The sequence below is a fragment of the Gymnogyps californianus genome, chromosome 5 (genome assembly GCF_018139145.2).
Source record: "Gymnogyps californianus isolate 813 chromosome 5, ASM1813914v2, whole genome shotgun sequence".
NCBI lineage: Eukaryota > Metazoa > Chordata > Aves > Accipitriformes > Cathartidae > Gymnogyps > Gymnogyps californianus.
Genome location: NC_059475.1, coordinates 47,354,237 through 47,378,672, shown reverse-complemented (window position 1 = coordinate 47,378,672; position 24,436 = coordinate 47,354,237). Strand labels below are relative to the sequence as shown.

General features: G+C 41.7%; 1 protein-coding gene across 4 annotated transcripts in view; it reads right to left on the bottom strand.

The window, feature by feature from the left end:
- Window positions 1–24,436, bottom strand: part of NRXN3 (neurexin 3) — a 988,734-nt gene that overhangs the window by 747,366 nt on the left and 216,932 nt on the right. For all 4 annotated transcript variants that reach the window (XM_050898472.1, XM_050898473.1, XM_050898470.1 and 1 more), the window contains 2 exons: window positions 21,067–21,368; window positions 13,251–13,412 (listed from right to left, as the gene is read on the bottom strand). In XM_050898472.1, coding sequence (XP_050754429.1) covers window positions 13,251–13,412; window positions 21,067–21,368 — 464 coding nt within the window. The remainder of the gene's footprint in view (window positions 1–13,250; window positions 13,413–21,066; window positions 21,369–24,436) is intronic.

The window sequence follows — 24,436 nt, the reverse complement described above, 5'->3', positions numbered from 1 at the left end:
CAGATTGTTCCAGTGGTTTGTCCAATCCAGCTGCAAACATGAAAACAACTGTGCTGCCCTCCTAGCATTTCACAGCAATGTTTTAGTCACCTCAAATGTTCTTAATTCTGCTGCCAGATCTTTTCTCTGACAAAAGTTCAGAAAGCATCAGCATACTTATCTTCACGTCTGCTCAGGGCTTGAAACCTAGTGGAGCACTTCACAACCAAAACCAAACTGGAAAACGAACACCGGAATGCAGCTGAGCAGCAGGATCAGAATGGGATGGATCTGATCAGCCTTCTAAAAATCATTGGCTTCATTCCCTGTTGCTGCTACTGCCTGATGATGGCAAGTGCATGCAAAGCAGATTGTCTGCCTACCTCCTGTCCCAATCAAGGGAACATCTTGCCTCTGGCTGGCATCTCACTGCATTCAGCTGTAGTAAAAGAGGGAAATCTCAAGGACAACCAATCCAGCCAGGATGTTCTGCCAAGGTTGCTGTTCCTAGCTGAGGAAATGGTCCTCTCCATTTTTCTCAGCTAGAAGGAGGGAGAGAATATACCCCACAACACACATTATCCTAAAGCCCGCAGGTGCCAGCAATCCAAATAAACGTAGAACAATTAACAGAATTAACACAGCTTTAAATAGCTTGGCTCACCAGATGCAGACTCCTAGCAGGGTTCTATAAAATGTAAAGTTATTACAGATAAAACCATTAATCATCTGTTCAGAGACTTGTTCTAGATGCAAAACCCATTCCACTTAAAATGGCTAATAATCAGAAAGAAAGGCACAGATTTAACAGGAATGATTATGCCATTCTCAAGCCCCATTTCTAAATGACATTTTTCATCTCTGCCACCGTTCCCAAACCTCTGTGTTCCCTCTGCTTGCTAACACTGGTACAGTAAGAAAGCTTTGCTGGCATCACTCACAGTTACCTATCAGGGTGCTAGAACTGAGACACCACCTCTCAGTCACTTCCACTCCGGCCAGAGGAGCTTGGTGACTCGCACACTACGCATCACTGCTTTCCTGGATACAGTTGTTACTGCTCAGTTGTGTGTCATCAGCCCCATGCAGCTCACAGATAACTAATGCTCTCCCTGAAGTGTTAAGTGCTCAAGAGCTAAGATTTGTGCTTAGGAAGTAGGAGCATTTGAGTTTTCCCCCTTCTGGCAATGTGAAGTCACCAGTAGCCACGGTATGCAATACAGCAATCCTCCTGACGTTCCCCTAAGACCTGTTAAAATAAACACCATACATCTCATTGTGCTTCTACATCTATGTCTAGAGAGCTACAAGAAGCAGGGGCGGAAGGCAGACCCTAACTCATCTTTGAGCTCTGATATTACCATTTCTAACACCTCCACTTAGGGAACTGTAGCTCAAAGAGCATAAAACTTGTGATAAGCAATTCAGAGCTTAAATTGCATCTTTCTATATACCTATATTATTCCCATTCAACTGCTTAGGAATCTAGATACCTCCGTTGTTAATTCTGAACTAAATGAATTCTGCCTGTGCAGTTTGAAGGAACGAGGAAGAGAAAACAACCCCAAAGTACAGATATTCAGTGCAACAGACAACATCAACAGGAGTAGACCAAAGCCAGAGAGCAGCGATGACAAAGAATTAAAACAGAAAGAAAATCAGAGACAATACAAAATCTGGTTGTATCATATTGAGCCTGCTGCCTTTTCCATGCAGTTCAAGTAACAAATGCTGCCCATTAGTTGCCTGCCTCCTCCTATCCTACTCACACTTGACAGCTAGCTGGCTCACTGCTACAGAGGAGTGGTGGACCTGGGAGGAGTTGTCCAGCCCACCCGCTCAACATTCAAACCTCATCATCCTTTCTTGCCTTCCTTGTTGGCAGCTGCAGCAGCCTGGCTTTTTGTGGTCGGTAGCAGCAGCTCAGTCTTTCGCCATTGCTCACAACACGCACGCGCACACACGCGCGCATTTCATAGCAATAGTCTAGCCTTCAGGGTCAGGCAAGAAGATTTATACAGTGACTGCTGCTCCCAAAGAGATGACACTTGTCAAGCGGTAAATAAGCTACTACAGCCAGAAAAAAACCCTGTAATTAAAGCTCTAAAAATCTAGATCCAGCCCTTGCACACCATGATTGAATGACCACAATCTACCTGAAAGCACAGCTAGAGTATAATATTTGCTGCTGGGCACCTCCATATTTGAAGATTGCAATAAAATTAAAAGACTAACAGGAGAAAAAATAATTACTGAGAAGGCTGAGGACTCGCTAACGGTTCCAAAGTCAGACTGAAATGGGGTTAAGTTAGAAGAAGTTCTAGCCTCAAACCCAGTGGTGCCTGTTCCTGCTGGTAAAGGTAGCAGATATTTTCAAAAGAAGCATAACTGGTTTCATTAAAAGAAAGTGTGTTGGGGAACACAGTTACATAGGGAGCAGAGTCCTTTTAATTCTTGAGCTTGGAGCAGGTACTCAAATGCAGAAGGAAAGGTGCTTCTCTCATCACTATTGCAGCTATGTCAGGAGTCAGAGGGTGTATTATAGCACTGGAGAATACATTAAGCTCTGTATGCTCCATGTTATTAACTCTCTGCCTACCAAGCTTTCAAGCATGATGAGCATGCCACTTATTCCTAGGCTGAAAGTGCCTGTTCTAGACACATGTACATAAACAGCACAGTTTTGCAACTTCTCTCTCGCCTATAATTTTATTAATATTAGCATATGGCAGGTCCTGACTCTCCCAAACTACTCTTGTCTGTATTTCTATCTGACAGTATAAGACTGATCCTTAGCAATCTCTTTAATGCATCATAAGGCGCGACAAATAAAAGTATATCTCCTATTTCTTCTCAATATTCACCCAAACCAAGAGTTTACTAAGTTCAGTGAACTACAAAGCCAAGCAAAGCAAAAGAAGATCATTTACTTTCATAATAAGCTGAGAACATCAGGTTTTGGACAGCCGAAGTTAAGATCACAGCATCCATTAGGATGGGACCACATTTGGCCAACATTATAAGAAAAAACAGAAGTCTCTGCCACATGAGTATCATTACTGCTCTGCTGATGACTTTGGACTCAGCTATGCTTGTCCATCAATACTCTATATCCTGTCTTAGTTTGCTCATTCTTCAACGGAGATGGATTAGGTCACTTATGTGTGCAAGGATTGTTGCTTTAATATTTCCATACTTTAGGGCACGGGTTAACAATTAACTTTATTATACGCCAAAAGCACAGGCTATATTGCTCCAATCCCCATTACATTTTCTGAATTTGCCTATATGAATATAGTTCTACAGCTGTAAACACTCTCATTTTCTGAACAGCAGCACATGGCACATCCCTTGCAGGTACAGAAGCTCAGCAGGAGTCAGGCTGATTACGCAGGAAAGAAAAGCCCGCTCCTGATGGTCCTGCCCCAAAGCAAGCACAGATGGCCGTAGCACCAGGACTGAGGGTCACGTGTGGATGTCTCAGTCAGGATTCAGTGGAGCGCTCTATTACTGGTGCGACACATCAGCCTGCTGGCTACACTGCCCAGAGGTGACACCAACCTCTGCTGCTGGTTTCCTCCCTAGGTACCTGTTCCAGTGGCAGCTGGAGAGAGTTAGACTGGGTTAGACCACACTTTGTTCTAGCTCCGTGGATTCTCTTTAGTTTATGAGCATGGTGGCAGTACATAGTTCAGACAGCCCTGCAAAAAGATGCTTTTTACGCGTTCTGCATAGAAAGTTTCAGTATCTATGTTTGCTCATCAACGCTTGCTTTAAAATGTATGCTCAATCTATATATATACTTTATTAATTAGACTTTGGCCATTAATTACTTTTGTAAACTTTCTAAGAGTGCAGTAACTTTAGGAGTTTGACGCCACAGAACTGTTGATACGTGAATTATCCTTTAAATTAATCCCCCAACAAAATGTGTGCACCAGGGCTGACCTAGAACGCCTGCAAGCTGCTGTCTGCCTACTGATAAGAGTTCCAGAGAACAAGATACTATATTGTAATAAATGTGATCTTAACTAGAACCTGTATTTTTTTAATTTGTGAACAGAGCTATGGGAAAAAAAAAAAACCCAAACAGTTTGTACTTTTACATTCATTATGGCTGTAGGATTCTAGAGCCTTTGCTATATGAATTTCATTAACGAAAAAAACTTTAGGACCCTAGCGATTGTTCCAGTACACAGATGATAAAATAAGATCTCCTTCACCTCCTGTACCAAAGTCAGCTGAAACTTCGGCTCCTGTCTTTGGATCTCCCATGTTTTACTAACTGAAAAGTAATTCTAGCACTTCATTTTCATACTCAAATTCCTTCACTAAAGACTAATTTCATGAGGCAATTTTAAATTGTTTTCCTGCTTAACAGGAATACTTTCCATGGATATATGGGCAGATTATGAGTACATTACTCTTCCACTTTCTGTGTGGTCAGAAACATTTGATGGAAGAGATTGATCAATAATTGAGGTTAGCTTATGTTATTTTGCAACAAACCCTCATCCAGTATCATTATGCCAGCAAAACTCTTGCTATGGATGCAAATAAGCCAAGCTGACAAAGTTCTTTTCTGTATCAATGCATGAGGCAAGGCAATAATGCTAGCAGAAACCTTTCTTCTGTAGGGTAGGCAAGGGCTAAGCTATGTAAGGAAAAGAGGCTTTGAATAACTCCCTAGCTAAAGCAAAGCTGCAGCACTGGCAGCACACTAATACACCTGACAAGACTACTGATTTTAGTTCCTGTGGGCCAGGCCATTAATCCTTACTAAAAATGTTGGAACATGAGAAAGTGAAATATTAACCTCTGGAATGTGTACGTACTTCATTAAAGAGTCTCCTCAAATCCAGTAGAAGTTTAACTGGATCCATACTGGAAGATCATTTCCCATTCTGGACAGACATGGAAGAAATCTCCTAAGATACACTGCACTTATGATGCAATACCTAATATCTTGGACTGAAATCCAACAGAAACAGTACAAAGCAGAGAAACACCCATCAGACCTTGCTCACTTTCAAAAGTGAGCTGCAACACTGTTTGTTCAGGACTGATCTTCATTTGAACAGTCCTCAGCCTCAACCTCAGCTGCTTAGATTGCTTGGGAGTAGCATCTGTTCTGGATTTTTCCTTCATTTCCTCACCTGAGCTGACTCTCAAGAGAAAGTAGGGGGACATTTCACACCCATCAGCAACAGTTCAGCTGGCAAGTTAAGATACACTTTTGGTGTAACCTATATATGCCCTGTGAAATCTTCCGAAGTTTGTTTTTCACACTCATCCCCTTGTCAGCTTGAGAGGAATGTATAAAGAAATCAAGGATAAAACAAGAAGAAATTGGTTAATATTACTGGTAAAGAAGAAAACTCCCCAGAGAAACAGGGTTGTAGTAATTCCAGGAACATCTAGTATTCTCCAGTAAGAACATCAGTCAGCTGTGACTCTTACACTGTACTGAAGACACAGGCTCTCCCTGACAGGAGAAAGGGCAACAAAAAGAGATGGAGCAATAGGTAAGATGTCCTTCTTATCTATTGCTCTACCAGTAGCAGGCTGTATGATGTTGACCAAGTCACATCACATCTGTGCCTCAGCTGTAGCATTTGAAGGAAGAGGATAATGACGTTTATTCCCTTTGGTACTGTATTTTAGCTGACGGTTTGAAAGAAGCCAAAACCTCTGAGGCTGCTTTGAAAAAGCAACCTACTGAACTCTTCAGACGAAGGGTCCTATGAGCTAATATTATTCATCATTATGAATTAGATTTTCAGTATGTGCATTGACTAAGTATAGAGTCACAGTGCATCAAACTCTGTACCATTGGATTTTCTGTGTGAGATCCTTGTCATTCATATGAATCACAGTTTAGAAAAAAAAAATTAGACACTACGCAAATATACTCCAAAACCAAAGATATTCATTTGTCATGTCAAACTGACTGGGACATTGTGATCTGAGTTTCTCCTGGGAGCTCTCAGTCTGGGATATTCTACTTTCTTGGTCTTTAGGAAGTGGGGAAAGTTAAGAGAATTCACTCAAAAGAGTATTGAATAGGAACAAGCTCAGAGACAACAAGGACTGCTAGGTAGTTTGTTCCTCTATGCCTGAACTCCTTCAGATGAATTAATCTTAAAATGTTGACATTGCATTACTGTACCACAGGATGCCTTCCTCTCCGCGTGCTCCATCTGCATCACAAAAGCTCACCTCTGACCTTTCATGTCCCACGACTTGTAGACACTGCATAGAAATTTGCATCCTCTCTTTTTTTCTCCCTGGCTCGCAGTATGGGCGTAGACTTTCTGTGTTGGAAGGACTGCCTTGCCTTTGGTTCACAGAACAAACATTCCTCTTTTCTCCCATCCTTGCTAAATGATTCTCTAAAGACACTAGCAAAGTGAACTGAATCAAGTACCTTCTCCAGAGAGGCTGACATTCACCACTCTGCTAAATGTTAGTATTGGGACCATGAACCACAGATGACTTACTTTACTTATGTAAAGTTCATAATGTGTTATGTAATGTTCAACGTAAGTGGTATTATAGATTTTCTCCTACGCTTGTGTGTAGGGTAAATTTCACTCAAGTAGTTATTCCTGAGAAAAGAGACTGGTGTGATCCAATCTTTTACGGTTATGGGATGGTGTGCACAGGTAAACATATAGGCAAGCAATACAAGGGGGCACAATGCCACTCTTTCTGGCAGCACAGCAGATGTCTCGCAGGGCAACAGAAGTTCCTCTAGCAAGATAAAAACGTTTTTTTTAAAAAACAATCCTCCTCAAAACTTTGCTTCGTTTTCAGTGCTGTCAAAAAGCCCAGAGATAGATGGGCAAGGTGCTTCAGCTTTCAGATGCTCAGTTCAGGGAGCCTCTTGCTCACCTTGGCTTCATGTCACGTCCCACACTCATACCAGAAAGCACAAGGTATTATTCACTGTGTACCACAAAGTCTTGCAGGATTCATGCCCAAGCATCCAATGTGTTGTCAGCCAGCAGGCAGCCTGGGAAATACTCTATTGCCCAACCATATATCCCTTCTGACTCTGAGCTAATATAGAAATACCAAATGCAAACCAGCCCAGGAACTAAGCTTATAAGCATTACTTGATGAGAAAACACTATCATCTTCCCCTCCCTGTCTATTGGTCTATTCAGGATTCTCTCAACATCTTGCCTTGTATCATATTGCTCTCAGTTTCCAAGTGCCTCCATTCCCACCTCCAAACTATATCTTTCCAGAAATACATTTTTTCTTATCACCTTCATGAATTTCAGCAGGAGCTGCTCAAAATGTTGGCCATCTCCCCTGTTGTGTCTCCCAAGCCATGTTTCTACAAGGGCACTCAAAAACATGAAGGCCTTGTGCTGAATGTTCTGCAGATGCACAGAGAAAATGCACAGACATTCTTGACTCTCAATACACACAGCCTAGAGCTGCAGCAGGAGGTTGATTCACCACAGCAGCAGTAATGCAATTGGAAATTTAAGAGTGAGGGGCATCCAGAAACTTTACAGGCCTCTGGATCTGGAAGTTTAGGAATCAGGGTCGTCATCATCATCAGGGCTATTTGGGATGCTCTGGCAGAGAATAGTAATGGGAGATCAAGATTAAGAACAAGACATGTTTTGAGGAGAGGAATCATACTCAGCCTTTGGCCATGCTTTGTCTGCTTCTACACAGTACCACTAGCCCCTCCCTTTCTTTTTCAAGTATTACATTCACTAAATAATACAGATAGGAAACAGACTGGTCCAAACACAATAGAGCAGCTGGAGCAGCAGTGTCAGACCAACATGTATGGGCAATTAGTGCCATTCATGTGGTAACTTCCTCCACAGCGCGTCAGTGAAATTCCCCACATGGTTGATTTCTGACTCTCCTCTTATGCATTCCTGGGGCTCTGTTAAATCATTGCTGTGGAAGGGGATCTTGGGCAGCCAAAAGCTTTTGGGCTATCTGGTCTCCCTGTTATGGAGGGGCTCTTACAACTGCAACTTCCTCCATCTGCCCTCTTCACACTCGGGCTGTTTTTCTCTGCCTCCGTGTTTTAGGTCATCTTCTATCTGCACCTTCAGTCTCCTTCCCAGTGTGACACTCCAACCAGAAAAACTCATCCCCAAACAGAAATCACATCATCATTACATATGCAAATAGGCCTGAAAAAGACCTGGCTTGCAGGTAGCATCCAAGATGTACATACAGCAACTGGGCACACTCATGAACCATTTGGAAATCTGGCTCCTAGCAGTTAAATTGCAGACAGAAATGATCTAAGCTTTCACAGCTTTTTCCCATCATGGCCAGATGGCGCCTGACCCCTGCAATAATTTCTGCCATATTCCACCCATATGCAAATCTCACTGCTTCCATCAGGCTGTTAGGACCAATCAACATTTTTCAAAACTGAGATTCTAATAAAGCATTAATATAAAAATGTGAAGATTTCATAAATTCTCTCATGCACATCCATTCTCTAGGGACCACCTTAGGCTCTTCTAAACCACCTCCATCTGTACCATCTAAGTACTGCTCCAAGTAAATCGAATCTGAATGGCTGGCTCCCTAATAGAGCCTAGGAAATATTCTGATTCTCTCCCTTCCCTAGTGATCAGAGATTGAAATCCAGTTTTCCCTCTTTGCCTACACAGCTAAATTTCCCACCCAGCCACTCAGTCTCCATCCCTGATGACTGGAACCTCCTCCCTGAGACTCTCCAGTACACGCAAAGCATGGCTGTTTGTCATTACTTTTCTTGTCCTACTTCCTTCTGGCTATACAAGTGTCTCTCAAAACTATTGAAGGATCCTTTTCCCTTTCCACCTTCAGGCAGTGCTTCTCCCTGTTTAACCATTCACTGACTCTTAAAGCACTGTCACTCCTTCCCTGACACCCATTAAAAACCATTTCTGCTCACTTGCCTCAGATGTGCTTCTGTACCTCCTCCTATCCCATCACTATATCTGGTTTCCTCCATGATTGGAAATACACCAGCTTCCCCCCAGAGTTCCTCTAGAACAATTTATCTTAAGACTGGAGGTCCAGAAAGCCTTAGATTTTATGCAAATACAATGCAATATCCATGTCTGATGTCTGTGTACTGCCCTATTTGGACATTCTGCCTTTTAAAATTTTCATGGAAAAAGTTGCTTCTATTTTCCAGTCTTGCTCCCTCATTACAGTGTCAGGTATACTGCAACACTGCCAGGATGGCTGCAGAGAAATGTAAAACAAACAGTGCTACCAGACATTGGGACATCTTTAATTCTGATGAAAATGGAGAAAAAAAGCCAACCTGAACTACACATTCAGCATTTGAATTTATGATTTAGGTATATTACTGCTAGCAACTTAGTGGAATCTCTTCAGTCAGAACCTGTAGCCACAAGGAAAAGATGAGGCAGGAGGATCTATTCTGTGGTGAAAGGAGGAAACATTAGCTCAGACAATTCAAAGAAAACATGGTTACCTTCACCACAGCTTAGATACTGCAGCAGAGGAGCCCTGAGACCCTTAGTTCCTTGCCAGGAATACACTCTTACACACTCTAATTCCTCCTAGTTAAGGCTTAGACTCTGACCACATGAAGTGTCTACCCTGCCAGAGCTGCCCCTCCTCCTACCACCAACCCCAGCTGAGTGGAGAAGTCCTTCCCAGCTGCAAAGGGGCAGAGAGGGTCATTAGGCACTGTGCCTCATTGCACTTCAGCACCTGCATGTAATCTCAGAGGAAATTGGAAGGCAACGCTCCACTCAAGGAGCCCTCTTAGCTCCCATGCGAGCAGTTTGGTTGCTGTACTGTGAGGGTGATGCAGTCCAGATGAAATAAGAGAGGTTACAGGGGGAAGGCTGAAAGTTTCACCCTAAAGCCTGCACCCTTTGCCTTCCTGGGAAAGCGAGACAGCCCTAGGGGAAGTCTTCAAACAATGCAGAGGAGTAGGAATAGACCATTCCGCTTTAACACCTTCAAGAGATCAGTACAGGGCTTGGTAGGATGTTCTTCACCATTACAAACAACACTGCAATTCACTCAGGATGTGCTATGTCTCTGGGAACAGGCGATTACACAGCTAGGATTTTGGTAGAAAAAAAGAGCATTGCTCTACCAGAAAGCATAAACTGAAAGGAACAATATTTGCTATTATGGTCTATTCTACCCCTTTGTCTAACTTTCTTAGCTTAGAATATTTTTCTTAAAAGCTCAAGCTCTTCCAATACTGGCTGATGAGAGACTAAGCATCCTTCTCGGCCACAGAGAAAAAAATTTAAAACATAACCTATAGGGACTGATTTATGAAATACACTGCCATGCTATGCAGAGAGCCAAATAAAGTTCCCTGTAGCCAGTTCTGGAACCACAAACATTATAGGCACACAAGCACCGCACTAACCCAGTTCTGCCTCTTCAAGGATCAAAGCAGGCTCCCCCAGGGGGTCAGTCTGATCCCCACAGATATTCTAGCTTTCTCAAGCCAGCTCAGGTTTCTTTCATAACATGCTGCATTGCATTGCACAGATATACCCCTGCTGTTCAGAAGTAAACATAAAGAAAACACTCAAAAGAACAGTCCCCTAATTCCAGGTGGATCTCAGGTTGATCCTGCTACCTTTGCCATCAGTGTTTTCATCCCTAGCAAAGGAAAGAAGAGGAAACTGGCTCTGGGAGGAATTTCACAAGGCAAACTATTTTCTGCTCAACTCATCCAAAGCTCCACTTAATGAAAGCACTGGCTGCTTTGATGTCTGAGAATAACTCACTACAAATGCAGTAAGAACCCTTCTCAGCCTATACAGGCTATCTATACTGGTCAGACCCTGCTCTGTGCAGGTACTGGTGTTATGGCAGCACTTCTGGATTTTGTCAGGATTCTGACAGTCGTCTAGGGCTGCTCTTTCTCCATTAATCTCAGCTCCCCATCACCTCCGCTTGTCAAAACCAGAACTGAGGAAAAGCACAATGGTCAGCTTCCTTACGCTTCCTAGTGATACCTGCGGTAACTCATTCTGCGGCCTACAGGGTCTGCAGGAATGACAGAATGGAAACGCAAAGTGCTAATTAGTAACATGGCTTTCCTTTTGAAATACTACATTTCTCCATTCATCCCATTTCCAGGTGCCTCCCCTGGCAACTCTGCACTACACTTATGTTTAGTGAATAGTGTATACCGGATTCGTCCTCAGAGGCCAGGCAAGGTACATTTTGGGCACATTTTCACAGCAGCTGAAAGCATTACTGGACCACTACTAAGAGCAGGTTGCTATTAAGCAGACTAGCTCAAACCCAGCCAGCACCAGCCTGTCTTTAATTTGAGACAGCTGCTCATACACATCTCCTGTCACTGCCTAGTCAAGTGAAGATTACAAAGCATATTCTGATTATGTTTTCTTCCTCTTCCTCTCATTCTTAAGTGATCACTTGGGTTTTTCTTCTCACAGAGCATTATGAGCCTGGGATGGCTATGTAAGCAGCTCTTAGCGCATTGTGCAAACTAATAGAATACAAATGATTATATAAATAATAAAGCTGCCGAAGATTTTCTTGTCATTGCTTTCTCTGCTCCATTGGCTTGACTTAAAGCACACATAAAAATGGCCTCTGCTAAGTGTTATGTTCATAGCATCCATAAATAAAATTAAGAACCTGATTTAAAGAGACATTAAGAAGCTGTATCTCCTCTCTTGATTTCAATCAAACTGGGATGCTCCATGCCTATGAAAATCAGGCCCAAGACTCTATAGACAAAAACAGAAGGATTTGATTTCTGTACGACAGTTTGTATTCAGCAGGGCAGTTTCATTTCCTATGTAAGATGCTCACATGCTCTTTTCCAGCATATATGCATTCTCTTAACTAATTCAGAGGTCAGTGAGGAGAGCAGCTTCACACTCAGACAGCCATTGCTCACATCAAAGGTCTGGCACATAACATGCAACCCCTGACACCACGAGCCGAGCATCAGTAGGATGGTAACTTGTCAGGCAGTTACAGCCACAGAACATCTAGCTCAGCATCGCTGTTTCCATGACTCCTGTATGAAAACTCACCTCCGCCCTCCCTCTGATACTAAATGTTCATACAAAGAGGCTATTATGACAACCCTCCAGGCTGCACATAAAATTAGACCCACCCGGCCACACCCTGTGAAAAACAGTATTAGTACAGAATTACAACATTAGGGAGAAAACTTGTGAAAGAAACTCTTATTACAGGCTAGCTAGGAAGCTGACTGACAGAAAACTTAAGCTTGTTTTTCAGTAAGCTTTCTGCAACACATTTTGGAGATGCCAATATCTGTTATCACCATTAATCACAGTGATCATCACAAATTCTATTAGAAGAGATAGGAAAGAAGACAAAAGCTGACTGCAGGGCATAACATCCGAACAACAACTGCACCAAGTTTCTGATTTGGGCTGAGGCTCCTTTTTTTTTTTTTTTTTTTTTTTTTTTTTACCACCACCACCCCCCCACCCCCCCCCAGAACACTATTCTGGTTCCTGCTGCTAGCCAGGCAGTCCAATCTCTGTTACCCATGTGTGGATTTTCTCAAAGTTGTGGATTAACTACATGACAAGGGCAGCCAGCCAGCATGAGACAACATGGTGTTGGAAGCCAGCTAACTATTCCTGACCAATGCAGCAACTCTGCTGCATGGACTTACCAACGCAGTACACTTCAAGTCCATAAGCCACATTATTGCCACATCTCCATTATACCCCCATGCTGCATTCTCCTCACATAATTTACACATACATTTTATGCTACCTTCAACTTTCATTTTTCCAGTTTATTCTAACTCTGTATCTTCCTGGAAAATTGACAACTAACTATATTCCCAGGTGAAATCCAGGACCTTAAAAGAAATATCCTAAATAAGCTTCTGATTATGATTTTTTTCACCCAAAAATGCTGCTTAGTAATCAAATGCCATTTATCGTTTTTTAATGGCTATTGCCTCAGCGCCTAGATTGCAATGCTTTCTTCTGAATGGTTAACAGCTTACAGAAGACACCTGTCCCACTACCATGGGTATTTTTTCTGTAATCCAAGCACTAGAAGTCTGATTCTGACCATAAGCTCATGAGTTTTGCAGCTGATGCCTTCTGTCCAGCTGAATGACAAGTTTATCCTTACAGAGCTGTTACAGCATCAGCATAAAATTCAGCATCAGGGAAAAACATTGAGTGTGTAATGAAAGGCAGGAAAGAGGCTCTGAGAAACCAAAAGCACAGAAACAAGAATTAATTTGAAATAGTTACCTCTTTGAGGCAGCCCATGAAGTTGTTGCTTACTGGAGAGCCAGGTAAATCAGCAGTACTGGGGCTCCCTCCCACGTAAAAGAAGTCATCTGAGCCCAGCATGGTGTAGTCCTCCTGCGTGTAGCCTGTGGTGGTAAGGATGCCATCCACAGAGATTGTCACCTGTTTGAGGGACACAACAGACAAAGAAAATCCCAGCAATGACCTTACAATCCTGAGCAGAACAAGTTACCTCCCCTATATTTTTATGTCAGTTTTATTAAGGATTTTGTTGAGATTTGGTATGTATTTTTTTAGTTCAGCCAAGCTCCATTTTCTGGTCTGCTTCTCCCCTTTCTGGTGTATCAGCACTGTCAGGCTGACCCGGCAGTCTACCCATCAAGATGCTTTCCATCTATTCAGGCCAGAAAATGGAACTGTCCTTGAAAGAGATTTCTCATATTAGCTGATTTTATGATTAATTAGTATTTATTTTAATGATTACAGTTAGTTATGGTTGTTAGTAAAAAAAAAAAAAAAAACACTAATGAAGACAGGTTGGTATTTTTTATTTTTTATGTTTCTTTTGCTCATGGCACAGTGACAATCATGCATTCGGGGGCGGGGGGGAGGGATCTCACTTTCAATACATTATGGATGTGCATGCCATGTACCTAGAGAGAGACACACCCACCACCCAAAAAAAAATTTAAAAAAAAATAATATATATATTACAAATTAACTTATAACCAAAATATAAATAGGAACTAAACCAAAATAAACTAAATCAAAATAAATCAACCACACACCAACAAGTGTGAGAGAAGCAGAGATGAGAAAGAAAGAAAACACAAAGCGTGCACACACTGCACTTTGACATGTCATGCCAATATATTGGGAGCCCAGAAAGATGACAGGAAAAAAGAGAGAAAAGGGGGGGGTGGAGAAGGAGAGAGAGAGAAAACTATTTCACACTTGCATGCAATCAAAAATAAAAATACCAAACAAACCCCATAATAATAAAAAAAACTCAAAACCAAACAGAAATGTCCCCAAAACCTCTAACCCCAAGCACATGGAGGGTGAAGGGGGACAGAAGGAGAGGGAGGGAGAGGAACAAGTGAATTTGATGTGTTTTGCTTAGATGTTGTTAGTGGTTTAAAGGGAAGATGGAGGAAAACAGATCGAGGCCAGGAGGAGACGGGCGAGTCACCAGACGTGGACATGCCATGCAGAGTGTGTACTGAAACAAACAACCGGCTGAACTCCTGTCCGCCACGGCAGGTAGAGGTCAGAGAGAAAGTGAGAGAGAGAGCAAGAGGGAGGAGGAGGATAGAAAGAGGAAGGAGGGAAGTAGGGGAAAATCAGGAGAAAGAGGACAACTCCGGCCAGTTTGCCTGTAATAGCCGTTGCCACAACAAAAGGATGAGAGAAAAAGAGAGCCTTCACCACCACGGACTAGAGGCCCCGCAATGGTTCTGATCTAGAAACCTTCAGAGTAAAAAACAAAAACCAAAAGGGGAGAAAAAAGCAAAATGAAAACCAAAGCAAAAGAGAGAAAGCTAAACTCAAAAGCAAGGGACAAAAACCCCAACAATTTATCACTGGAATGGAAAAGAAGAACTAAAGAGGGAGGTGAAGAAACCAACAAAAGAAATGTCCAAACCCCATTTCCAGAAGAGTTGTGTTAGTTGCTTTTGTTGCTCATTTTTCCATTAAAAAAAGAAGAAAAGAAGAAAAAAAAAAGGGGGGGGGAGTGTTTTCAATGAAATTAAAATAAAATTAAAGGAAGAAGTAAGTATAAAGGAGGAAGGAAAAAGAGGGGGGAGGGGGAGGAAAAGGCAGGTAACACACGGCAAACCCAAAAAAAGAGACAATAAGAATGATATCTACCAGACAATGTAGTTTGTTTACCATAGCGTGTCCAATGCCTGAGTGCTTTGCGGAAAAGGGGGAAGAAAGGAAATTAAAAAATCGTGAACAGAACGATTGTTAATTAAAATAACTAAAAGCAAAGATGAGTCGTTAGGGTGTTAGTACATTAGTTGGTTAGTAAAAATGACACATTGCATGAATGGTCTAGTGTTAGTCTTTCAAAAAAAGGTGTGGGGCACCTGAGACACACAAAGTGAAAAAGAGGACAATATGACCAGGACTCTTTGGGGAACCATGCCATCTAGACTGTAAAGAAGAAGGGTGCTGCCTAGTCTTCCCACCCTGGTATTAGTCATTAACTTCAACACTCATATACATTATCCAGGACTGAAGCAAAGTTAAAACAGTGCAGTACTTACTCTTCAAATGCCCATCAAGTTGCTTCCCTCAAACAAGAACCTTACCCTCAGAGATGTACACACACAGCACACAGTTCGCCCCTTCAGCACAAACCGAACCATGACTCCCTTCTTCCACCCACCCCCTACCCCCACCTATGTTCCTGCTCCTCTTCCAAGCCTCACTACCCTCAAGTGTTGCAGAGTTATCACAAGCAGGCCAATATTTCCTTTGGCTGGAGGATACAAATGAAGACGAGTCAAAGACTCTGAGTCTTCCTTCCAAGTTTCCCAATCTGCAGGTTTCTTTACAGCAGGTGAGTTTGTGACTTTCAGGAGAAGCACACAAAAATGCCTGTGCTTGGCTGTTTGCCTGTAGCTCACTTCCGTCATCCAAGAGTACAGGAATTGAACCTCTCCTACTGTAGGAAGAAATGTGTCGAGGAATTGTGTAGGAAGAATTGTGTTGGTTGTGTCAAGGTTGAAGACAGAAGATTGACAAGATTTAGTGTCTCTCCTGTTATACTGTATCTATATTATGGAGGAGCTAGGAGAATTCACCAGTCAGTTCACTTAGTTGGGTTTAGCAGAACTTTGCAGATGTTTTGTTAATCCCTCCCAAGGCATGCAGATGCCAACTGTTCGAACCTACACATTGTTTCTTGTTTGCTTTTTAGCAGCTGGGGAACTCAAGATCTTTATAGCAGATTTTGCATGGTGACTAGCTTCAGTGTTAATAGGGAAGTGCAGCCCGTGGAGGCTCCAAGTCCCTGTTCTAGTGCGATTGAAGTTGGCAAGAACTATCCTAAATTACACAAGCAAGATCTATGCTGCCTCATGTGAAAACTATCTGCTTGCAAATTTCAGAGTTGTGCATTGACTAAGGAAATAAGTTTGTGAAAACTTCGTGGTATTGAACATAATGTCCCAAGTCTATTTTATTTGTCTATGGGAATGAAATAATAATATTCTGTACTTGGGTATAACAAGCACAAACTTCTGAATTCTTCATCAAGGAAGTCTCACTCGCAGTGATATGTTGTGTTAGTAAATAATTTTTTACACACAAGGGAGTTGGAGTATGGGACGGGTGGAAGAGCATGCTAAAAATGAGACGGAGTGGCAGCAGCAGACCTGAAGACAGACACGAGAAGTCTGACCTTCAGTCTCCTCCGCTCCTCAGCCCACCAGACTACACTGCCCCAAACATGCTCTGAAAGCCGTGGTAAAATACAGCCATGATCCTATTTCTAGTAAAGGTTTCTCACAAGGCAGAAAGAGGGCTTAGTTTTAACTGAAATAATAAGATAAATAAACAAGGAGATTTGCTTTGACATTAACAATCACTACTCAAGGGAATCTGTGGGTTCACTTAGTTTGCCTCTAAGGAGATTAACTGCTGTGATAGTCATTTGATCTAAAAAAAAGCGGCACTTAGTACTCTCCTAGCTTAGCTACAAAACATTTAACAATTCCAAAAAGTACTGGGCAAAAGTCCAGCTATTTAAAGTTCTGCTCTAATTCTAGAAACAGCCAAAAAATTATGCAAATCCTCCTCCCCCTTCTCCCAACCCCAAAAAGAGCAGAGGAAAAGACTAGATGGCATCCTGAAGCTGCTGACAGCCAATTTACCTCGAATTGTTTTAGCTTTGGATCATATTCTTGGAATTTCTAATTTTTTTTTTTTAAAGTTCATTTTAAAAAGAAATATATTTATCTCCAGCGCAATGTTTTCAACCAGTTACAAGGAGGTTACTGATTTCCTTATAAAGCTTCAATATTCAGGGGCAATGTTTTTTGTTGGGGCTTTTTGTTTGGTTTTGGGGTGGGTTTTTTGAGGAAACAGCACAGCTGGAAACAAGACTTCCAAGTGACCTATATTATGCTGCAACTTCACAGGTGAATTTATGTCAGGAAAGATGCAGAGCAGATAATTTCTTACACACGAAATTATTTAGGATATACAAAATTATATTGTATGCAATAAAGGACAAAATGTATTATTTTATAAACGATAAACAGTCTTTGTCCTTTCTTGCATCTTCTATACGAAGATATCAAAGAACTTCACAGGTTCATAGTCTGTCTGAAAAATGGTGAAGTATTTTACTTCAGATAGAGAAACTTTCTCTCATGTACACACAGACAAAACCAGGAGACACAAGCTGCTGGAAGCTGCTGTCAGAATGGTAAAAAATAAAACTCTTTCATCCTGTGCTTTATTTAGAATGGTGTCCTGGTTTCGGCTGGGACAGAGTTAACTCTCTTCTTAGTAGCTGGTACAGTGCTGTGTTTTGGATTTAGTGTGAGAATGATGTTGATGATAACACTCTGATGTTTTAGTTGTTGCTAAGTAGCGCTTATCTTAAGCCAAGGACTTTTCAGTTTCCCATGCTCTGCCAGCAAGCAGGTGCGCAAGAAGCTGGGAGGGAGCATAGCCGGGACAGCTGACCTGAACTAGCCAAAGGGGTATTCCATACCATGGAACGTCATGCCCAGTATATAAACGGGGGGAATTGGCCAGGAGGCGCGGATCGCGGCTCTGGCATCGATCAACAGGTGGTGAGCAATTGCATTGTGCATCACTGTTTTTTTTTTCCTTTTCATTACTATTATTATTATTATATTTCATTATTACTATTGTTAGTATTATATTTTACTTTAGTTATTAAACTGTTCTTATCTCAACCCACGAGTTTTACCTTTTTTTCCCTTTCCTTTCCTCCTCCTCACCCCACTGGGAGGGGGGAGGGGGAAGCGGCTGCGTGGTGCTGAGTTGCTGACTGGGGTTAAACCACAACAAATGGTGTCTATTTTTTTTTGTTAAATGAAGCATTTATAAGGTCAAGATACAGAGTGACCATTCTTAGTTGTGTCCTGAAAAATGTCCATAGCAGGTATTAATTAGTTATCAGTCATTCAAGTTTTCAATCTTTTTCATTTATCCTGAAGATTGAAGGGTTTTAAGACTTCTTCATCTCTAGTAATTTCAATTAAAAGTAAGAATGCACAGGACCTGACAGGAAGGCTGCAGCATTCAAAGTTTCTCGTTATTGAAAACTGTGGTTAAACTTACCAATAATTTTTGGATGACAACTTTCAGAACTAGCAGGTTGCTTCTCCTCAAGGCCTCATCAATTCCAATTTCTGGGAAGTTTTAGGTTCTGGGTCAATGTCTTAATTTTGAGACTGAACTTGATCAGAAGTTAAAATGGAATTATCCAGGAAAAGATGACTCAAAAAAATTCCAGCCTTATTGATATTTATAGGTTGAACTGAATTCTGTCATGCCTATCTATAGAATTGGACCCCAAATCACCTCTGCTACTTACTTTTAATTTGATTTTAAGACTGGCTTTTCTTTGAAAAGAGCACAGCCATCTTATTAAAACATCCTCTCTCTTGCCCAGTCAAGTTGTACCCTTTAAGAATTTGGGATCACATGAAAACATCCATAGTGAATAGATCAGGAGGATTAAAAATTTGCGGTGCTGCTTAACTGGCAAGGGACTCACCTGCTTTCTAATAATCGCCAAAGCACTGTCCTGGTCTAATCAAAGATGAAGAGGCATAGACATATTTCCATTTAACCGTGGACCAAGAAAAAAATCACTAGCTGAAAGATTAGGAAAAGAAAGTGAGAGCTTCCCTTCCACATTTTTGCCTGAGATCCTTCCTCGCTTTCTGCTTCTTCAAGATCCAAACCAATCCTGACATGAAGCAAGGATGCATTTTGCTTCAGGCACATTTTCCCATTGAAAACCGACTTCCAACAAAAATAAAAAGTATGATTAACTAAAATGATCAGGAAGCTATACTGAGATATTCAGAGACCAGCCATTCTGAAACTATCTAAAAATAAAAAAATGCATCAAATAAAGCCATATATTCTGACCCTTCCAGACTGACAAACCTCAGTCAGTTGGTGCATCTCCCTCTACTGGGCTGATGGGAACATTTGAATGAAATAGGATCATTAAGACCCATCCACTGCATAAGAAATTAAATTTGCATCTGCATATGAACTATTGAAAACAGACTCATGTTGCCATAAGTAAGAACCCTACAGTCTCATAAAAGTTTGATGACAGATTTTTCATCAAAGACCCAGACATCCTGAGCATGTAGAAATACAGGGATTCACATGGGAAAGACAAATAAATAACTTCAGCCCCAAACCCAAATATTTAAAAGAAAGACATGAAATCCCCATAACAGATAAATTATCCACTAACATATATTAGTAGAGACTGTTTCTGATCCCTGGCACTGATTATCCTATACTCACAGATACATCTTATCTTAGCTACTGTAAAATGTTACTACAAAAGCTGTTTTCTCAGCAAATGACATTGTATAAACTTAAATAAAGCTATTAAGGGTTGTGTTAATATTCACACTAATAAGCAAATAAACAGATCGTATTGTTTTCACAAATTGATTTTAAAATCTTAGTTTACAAGCTATTTCTGCTGCCTCTACCAATCAGCAAGACACCAAATAGGTCCTATTCACAGTGTAATCCTCATTTATCATGCAGCGGATGGGCCTTAGTGACTTGATATATTCACCAGCTTTCAGAGCAAGGTTATTTAATTTTATCTTATCTATTTACGTTTGAATTTATATTTCATGAGGAAGGCTTCAGGATTTTAAGACTAGCTTACTACCAAATACATCACCTGATAGAGTTGTCTGCTTAGAAAAGCAGCATGCAGATGTGCAAAATTACAGTGGTAAAATCAGAAAAACTTTTCCAAAGTGGAATTGTAGGGTGCTGGATTGATCTGGGTTTGCTTGGCTTTTTTGATCCTTCCACTTTTCCAGTCCTGACAGCCAACAGAAGAGTCTCATAGGCAGAGACACAAGAAATAAAGTAGAATCTCATTATAGAAAGAAGGGGGAAAAACCAAAAAGAAGAAAAGAACAGAGAATCAAGAAGACTCAGAAAGACTCCAGCCAATTAATTCCAAAGCTATAAAGTTAAAATAATTACACACGTACCCACCATCCTGCATATCTGCACACTCACATGCACACACAAAAGAAAAGAAAAAGTAAAGGAAAAACAAAAGACTTCCAGAATTAGAATTATGACATCATGGCAATGGTTAAACCAATTAACAAAACTGAAAGAAAAAGGAGAGAGGTATAGAGCGTTGGCTGTTGGAAAAAGACTCTGTTCCCACAGTAATTAAATGCAACAAGAATATTACTGATAAGATTGAATCATAATTAAGGAAATAATAAAATAAAAAAGAGAGAACAGAAAAAGAGAAAAGGAAAAGGGAGATGAAAGTAAAGTTATGTCACAAGTTTTTATTATTAAATCAAACTGGAAAAAACAGAAAATTAATAAAGTGGAAATGAAGATATCGCAACAGGGATAAATTCCCATCAACTAATGTTTTTTCACTGTCCTTTAGATACCAAGATCCAGAAAAAGTGGAGAAACTCTAGCGATTTCACTGAGCATCCCCATTGCTCCATTACTCTCTCCCATCTGCCCATCCCAATAAAACAGAACAAAATTTTCCCCAGTATTTTCTCCCCTTCACCATTACCTGCCGCAGGTTGCGTGTCACCTTAACGTCATGCCACGCGTTGTCATTGAACTTGCCATTGACCGGCTCCACAATGGCCTCGAAGGCCCCAGACCCCAGGTTAATGACCAACGAGACTGCACCATCTTTCAGGGCAAGGTTGACATAATCAGCTGACTTGCCGGTGTGCAGAATGAGCCCATTGCGCTGCCATGTCTTGAAGGAGAGCGTGATCTCATCGCTGCTGCTCTGGATGGGGTTTTGCGACAGGTCATAGCAAAGGTATTCGGAACCACGGAAAGTGGCCATGTTCTCATCTCGTGCTGGAAAAAAAGGGAAACAAAAGAGCTATTCAGCAGTCAGCCAAGAAGAGATTTAAGGTTGTCATGAAATTTCTAAGCAATTCCACAGCACTGTTAATGTTCTATACAACTATATATCATGGCATGCTAATGACTGTACAGCTCCTCTTGTAACATGGCTATCAAGAGAATTAACGGCAGGGTCCTAGGTACCAAAGATTTTCAGTGCTGTGTTTTCAGTTTCACTGCAGCACTGTCACCATAGGGACCGTTCAAAAGTATGCAGCGGAGTCTAGGAAAAGTACATTTAAAGACACTGCTATAAGACACTTCACATCCTTTTTGGGAGAATGACGGAAAACTCTACTATTCACAACATGACTATCACATATGTGTTGTTCCAAAAGAAACCAACATTTCCCAAAGATTAGTATTTAGATTCATCGCTAATGTCGTCTGAACTTATCTTAACTCATGTGCCAGGCAATTTAAGACAGGCATCAGAATATAATCCTGACAGAGCTGCCCCTCTCTTTCAACTGAAAGAGAGACCAAGCAGACAAGAGAGCCACATGAAGTGTCCTATAGTTTCCTTCTCTGAGAGTGTGAGAGAAGTCCACATAAAACATTTTGTCCACAGCCGTAAGTAATGATGTTGCTGGTAAACATGTCTCAGAACTTTGCCTGTTTGATCACCTTATCCAGAAAACCTGTACCAGACAAGCATAAATAAACATGGGGGAATTATTCACAGCACATGATATAAAATATTTCCTCATTAAGAAAAAAATCTCTTATGTACAGTAAGGAAAACCACTGAACTAATTTCTTAGCAACTGGACGCAGCATTTGAATACCATAAAAATTCTTTGCGTAAGCTGGAAGTCTGCTTCCCAGTACCTGGGCTTCCACAGTCACTAATAGCCAGCTCTGCTGCCATATTGTGCTTACATGACTCAAGCCAGCTGTGTACCCAGGTTTTGCCCAGTAGAAGCAATACAGGATGGTGACAGTAAAGCTTGCAGGAGGGCTGTCTGTAGCCCATTCCTACCAGTGCCATCTGGGGGAAAATGGTACTTAAAATGGAATCTATACAGATCCTCCCACTCTGTATTGCAGCACCTTTCTGACTCCCAGCTGCGAAAGTGAGTCTGAGCATGATTAACTAGATGGTACAAGCAGTCAAGCTATCATTGCTTACAATCCGCTGCATAAGGCAAGAGCTGGTGCTATTGCCATTGGCATTAATACCATTTTTCTGCTTCATTTTGTCTCATTTAGTAATCCTAATACAGATTAGCCAGAATTTATTAGTATAAGACTGAAGGGAAAGTACTTGTTGTCGTGGCCGTTCTTGGTAAAATCTGTGCCCTCACAGCATGAAACAGTGGTGACAAAACAGCACAGCGTTGCAACATGAACATATATCATTCTCAAGGGATAGGTCTGCTTTAAGCAGAGAGTTTTGCAGTCTTGATTGAGGGTATCACAGAATGAACTCATTAAAAAATCTGGGCGCCTTGAAGGCAGCAGTACTTACATAAGCAAACCACGTGTCTATACACCCCTGTGAGCAACCAGTAAGAGAAATTACTCCATGCAGCAGCACAGGTTGGGAGCCAACTGGCTCAAAAGCAGCTTTACAGAAGAAGACCTGAGGGCCCCAGTGGACAAGGTGAGCACAAGTCAGCAGTGCCTGCCCTTTCAGCAAAGGCCAGCCGCGTCCTGGGTTGTATTAGCAAGAATGCAGGCAGCAGGCCGAGGGAAGAGATTCTTCCCCTAATGGACACTTGTGAGATCACATCAGGAATACTCTGTCCAGTATTGCACTCCCCTGTATAAAAATGGCTTCAACATACTGGAGTGAGTCCAGCAAAGATCTACCACAACACTCGAGGTGCTGGAGTAGGTGATGTGTATGGAGAGGCTGAGAGAGCTGGGTTTGTTCTGCCTCAAGGAGAGGCAACTCAAGGGAAATCTTACTGCTCTCTGCAGTGACTATAATGGGACAGTATAGAGACAACAGGGCCAAATTCTTCTCAGAGGTCTGCAGGGGAAGGATGGCAGGCAACAGACACAGCTGGAATACAAGAAATTATCCCATGTGAAAAAATCCTTCATCTTGAGGATGGTCAAACACTGGGAAGGGCCTAGACAGACTGTGAAATCTCCATCCTTTGAAATACTAAAAAGTTGATTATGCACAGTCCTGAGCTGCCTGCTCTAACTGGACCCTCTCTGAGCTAGTGGTTGGAGTACACGGCCTCTGGAGGTCCCTTCCAAATTACTTGGTTCTGCGATTCTATTCTGAATACATTTAACTACCACCAAGAAGTGCATAAGCTTGTGTCAGTGTTCAACCAGCCTAAGCACAGAGGTCTGATATTGATTGTGGTTCTGGAAGTCAGAGCCGAGCGCTTAACAACTCTCTCCACGATGATAGTTCCCCTGCCTAGTCACTCCTGATCCATTGGAAGGGAACGTGTTACAATCAAGTCGGACACATGCTCTATGTACCTGCAGGTAATTCCCATCATATAGCTGGCGTCTGAGGGCAGGAGTTAAACACAATCATTATGACTGAGCCTGTTTCCCACAGCCGTAGATGTGCAACGCACTGAATATACATTTGCCATCTTTGGGAAGGGGGGCGCAGGGGGTTGATTGTTCACTCAGTACAAGACATATTAATAGGGCTCATTTTCACTTTCTCAACCACTTAGACAAAATCTCACTGGTCTACTCGGTACAAAGGAGAAGGCAAAGAGTAGATTAGAAATCTAAATGGTAATTTAAGGCAACCACTGCAGACTCATCAAAACAGAGCAGAGAAAATTCAGAGAGCTATTACTCTTACTTGTACCACTGGTTTTAATATAAGGTGCTATCAACCCACCTCTGCATGCAACTACGTCATCTGCCTGTTTCTCCCAGTCATCTGCTGCTGACCTTTGTCACAGATGGGATTCTGGACCTGATCCATCTTTGTATCCTTCCTGTTCTTGGGAGAATGTCACCCATTTCTGTTTCATATGTTGTTATGGGGTTTTTTTCCTTCCTGCTGTGGCTGCTCTGGATAGGCATTCAAA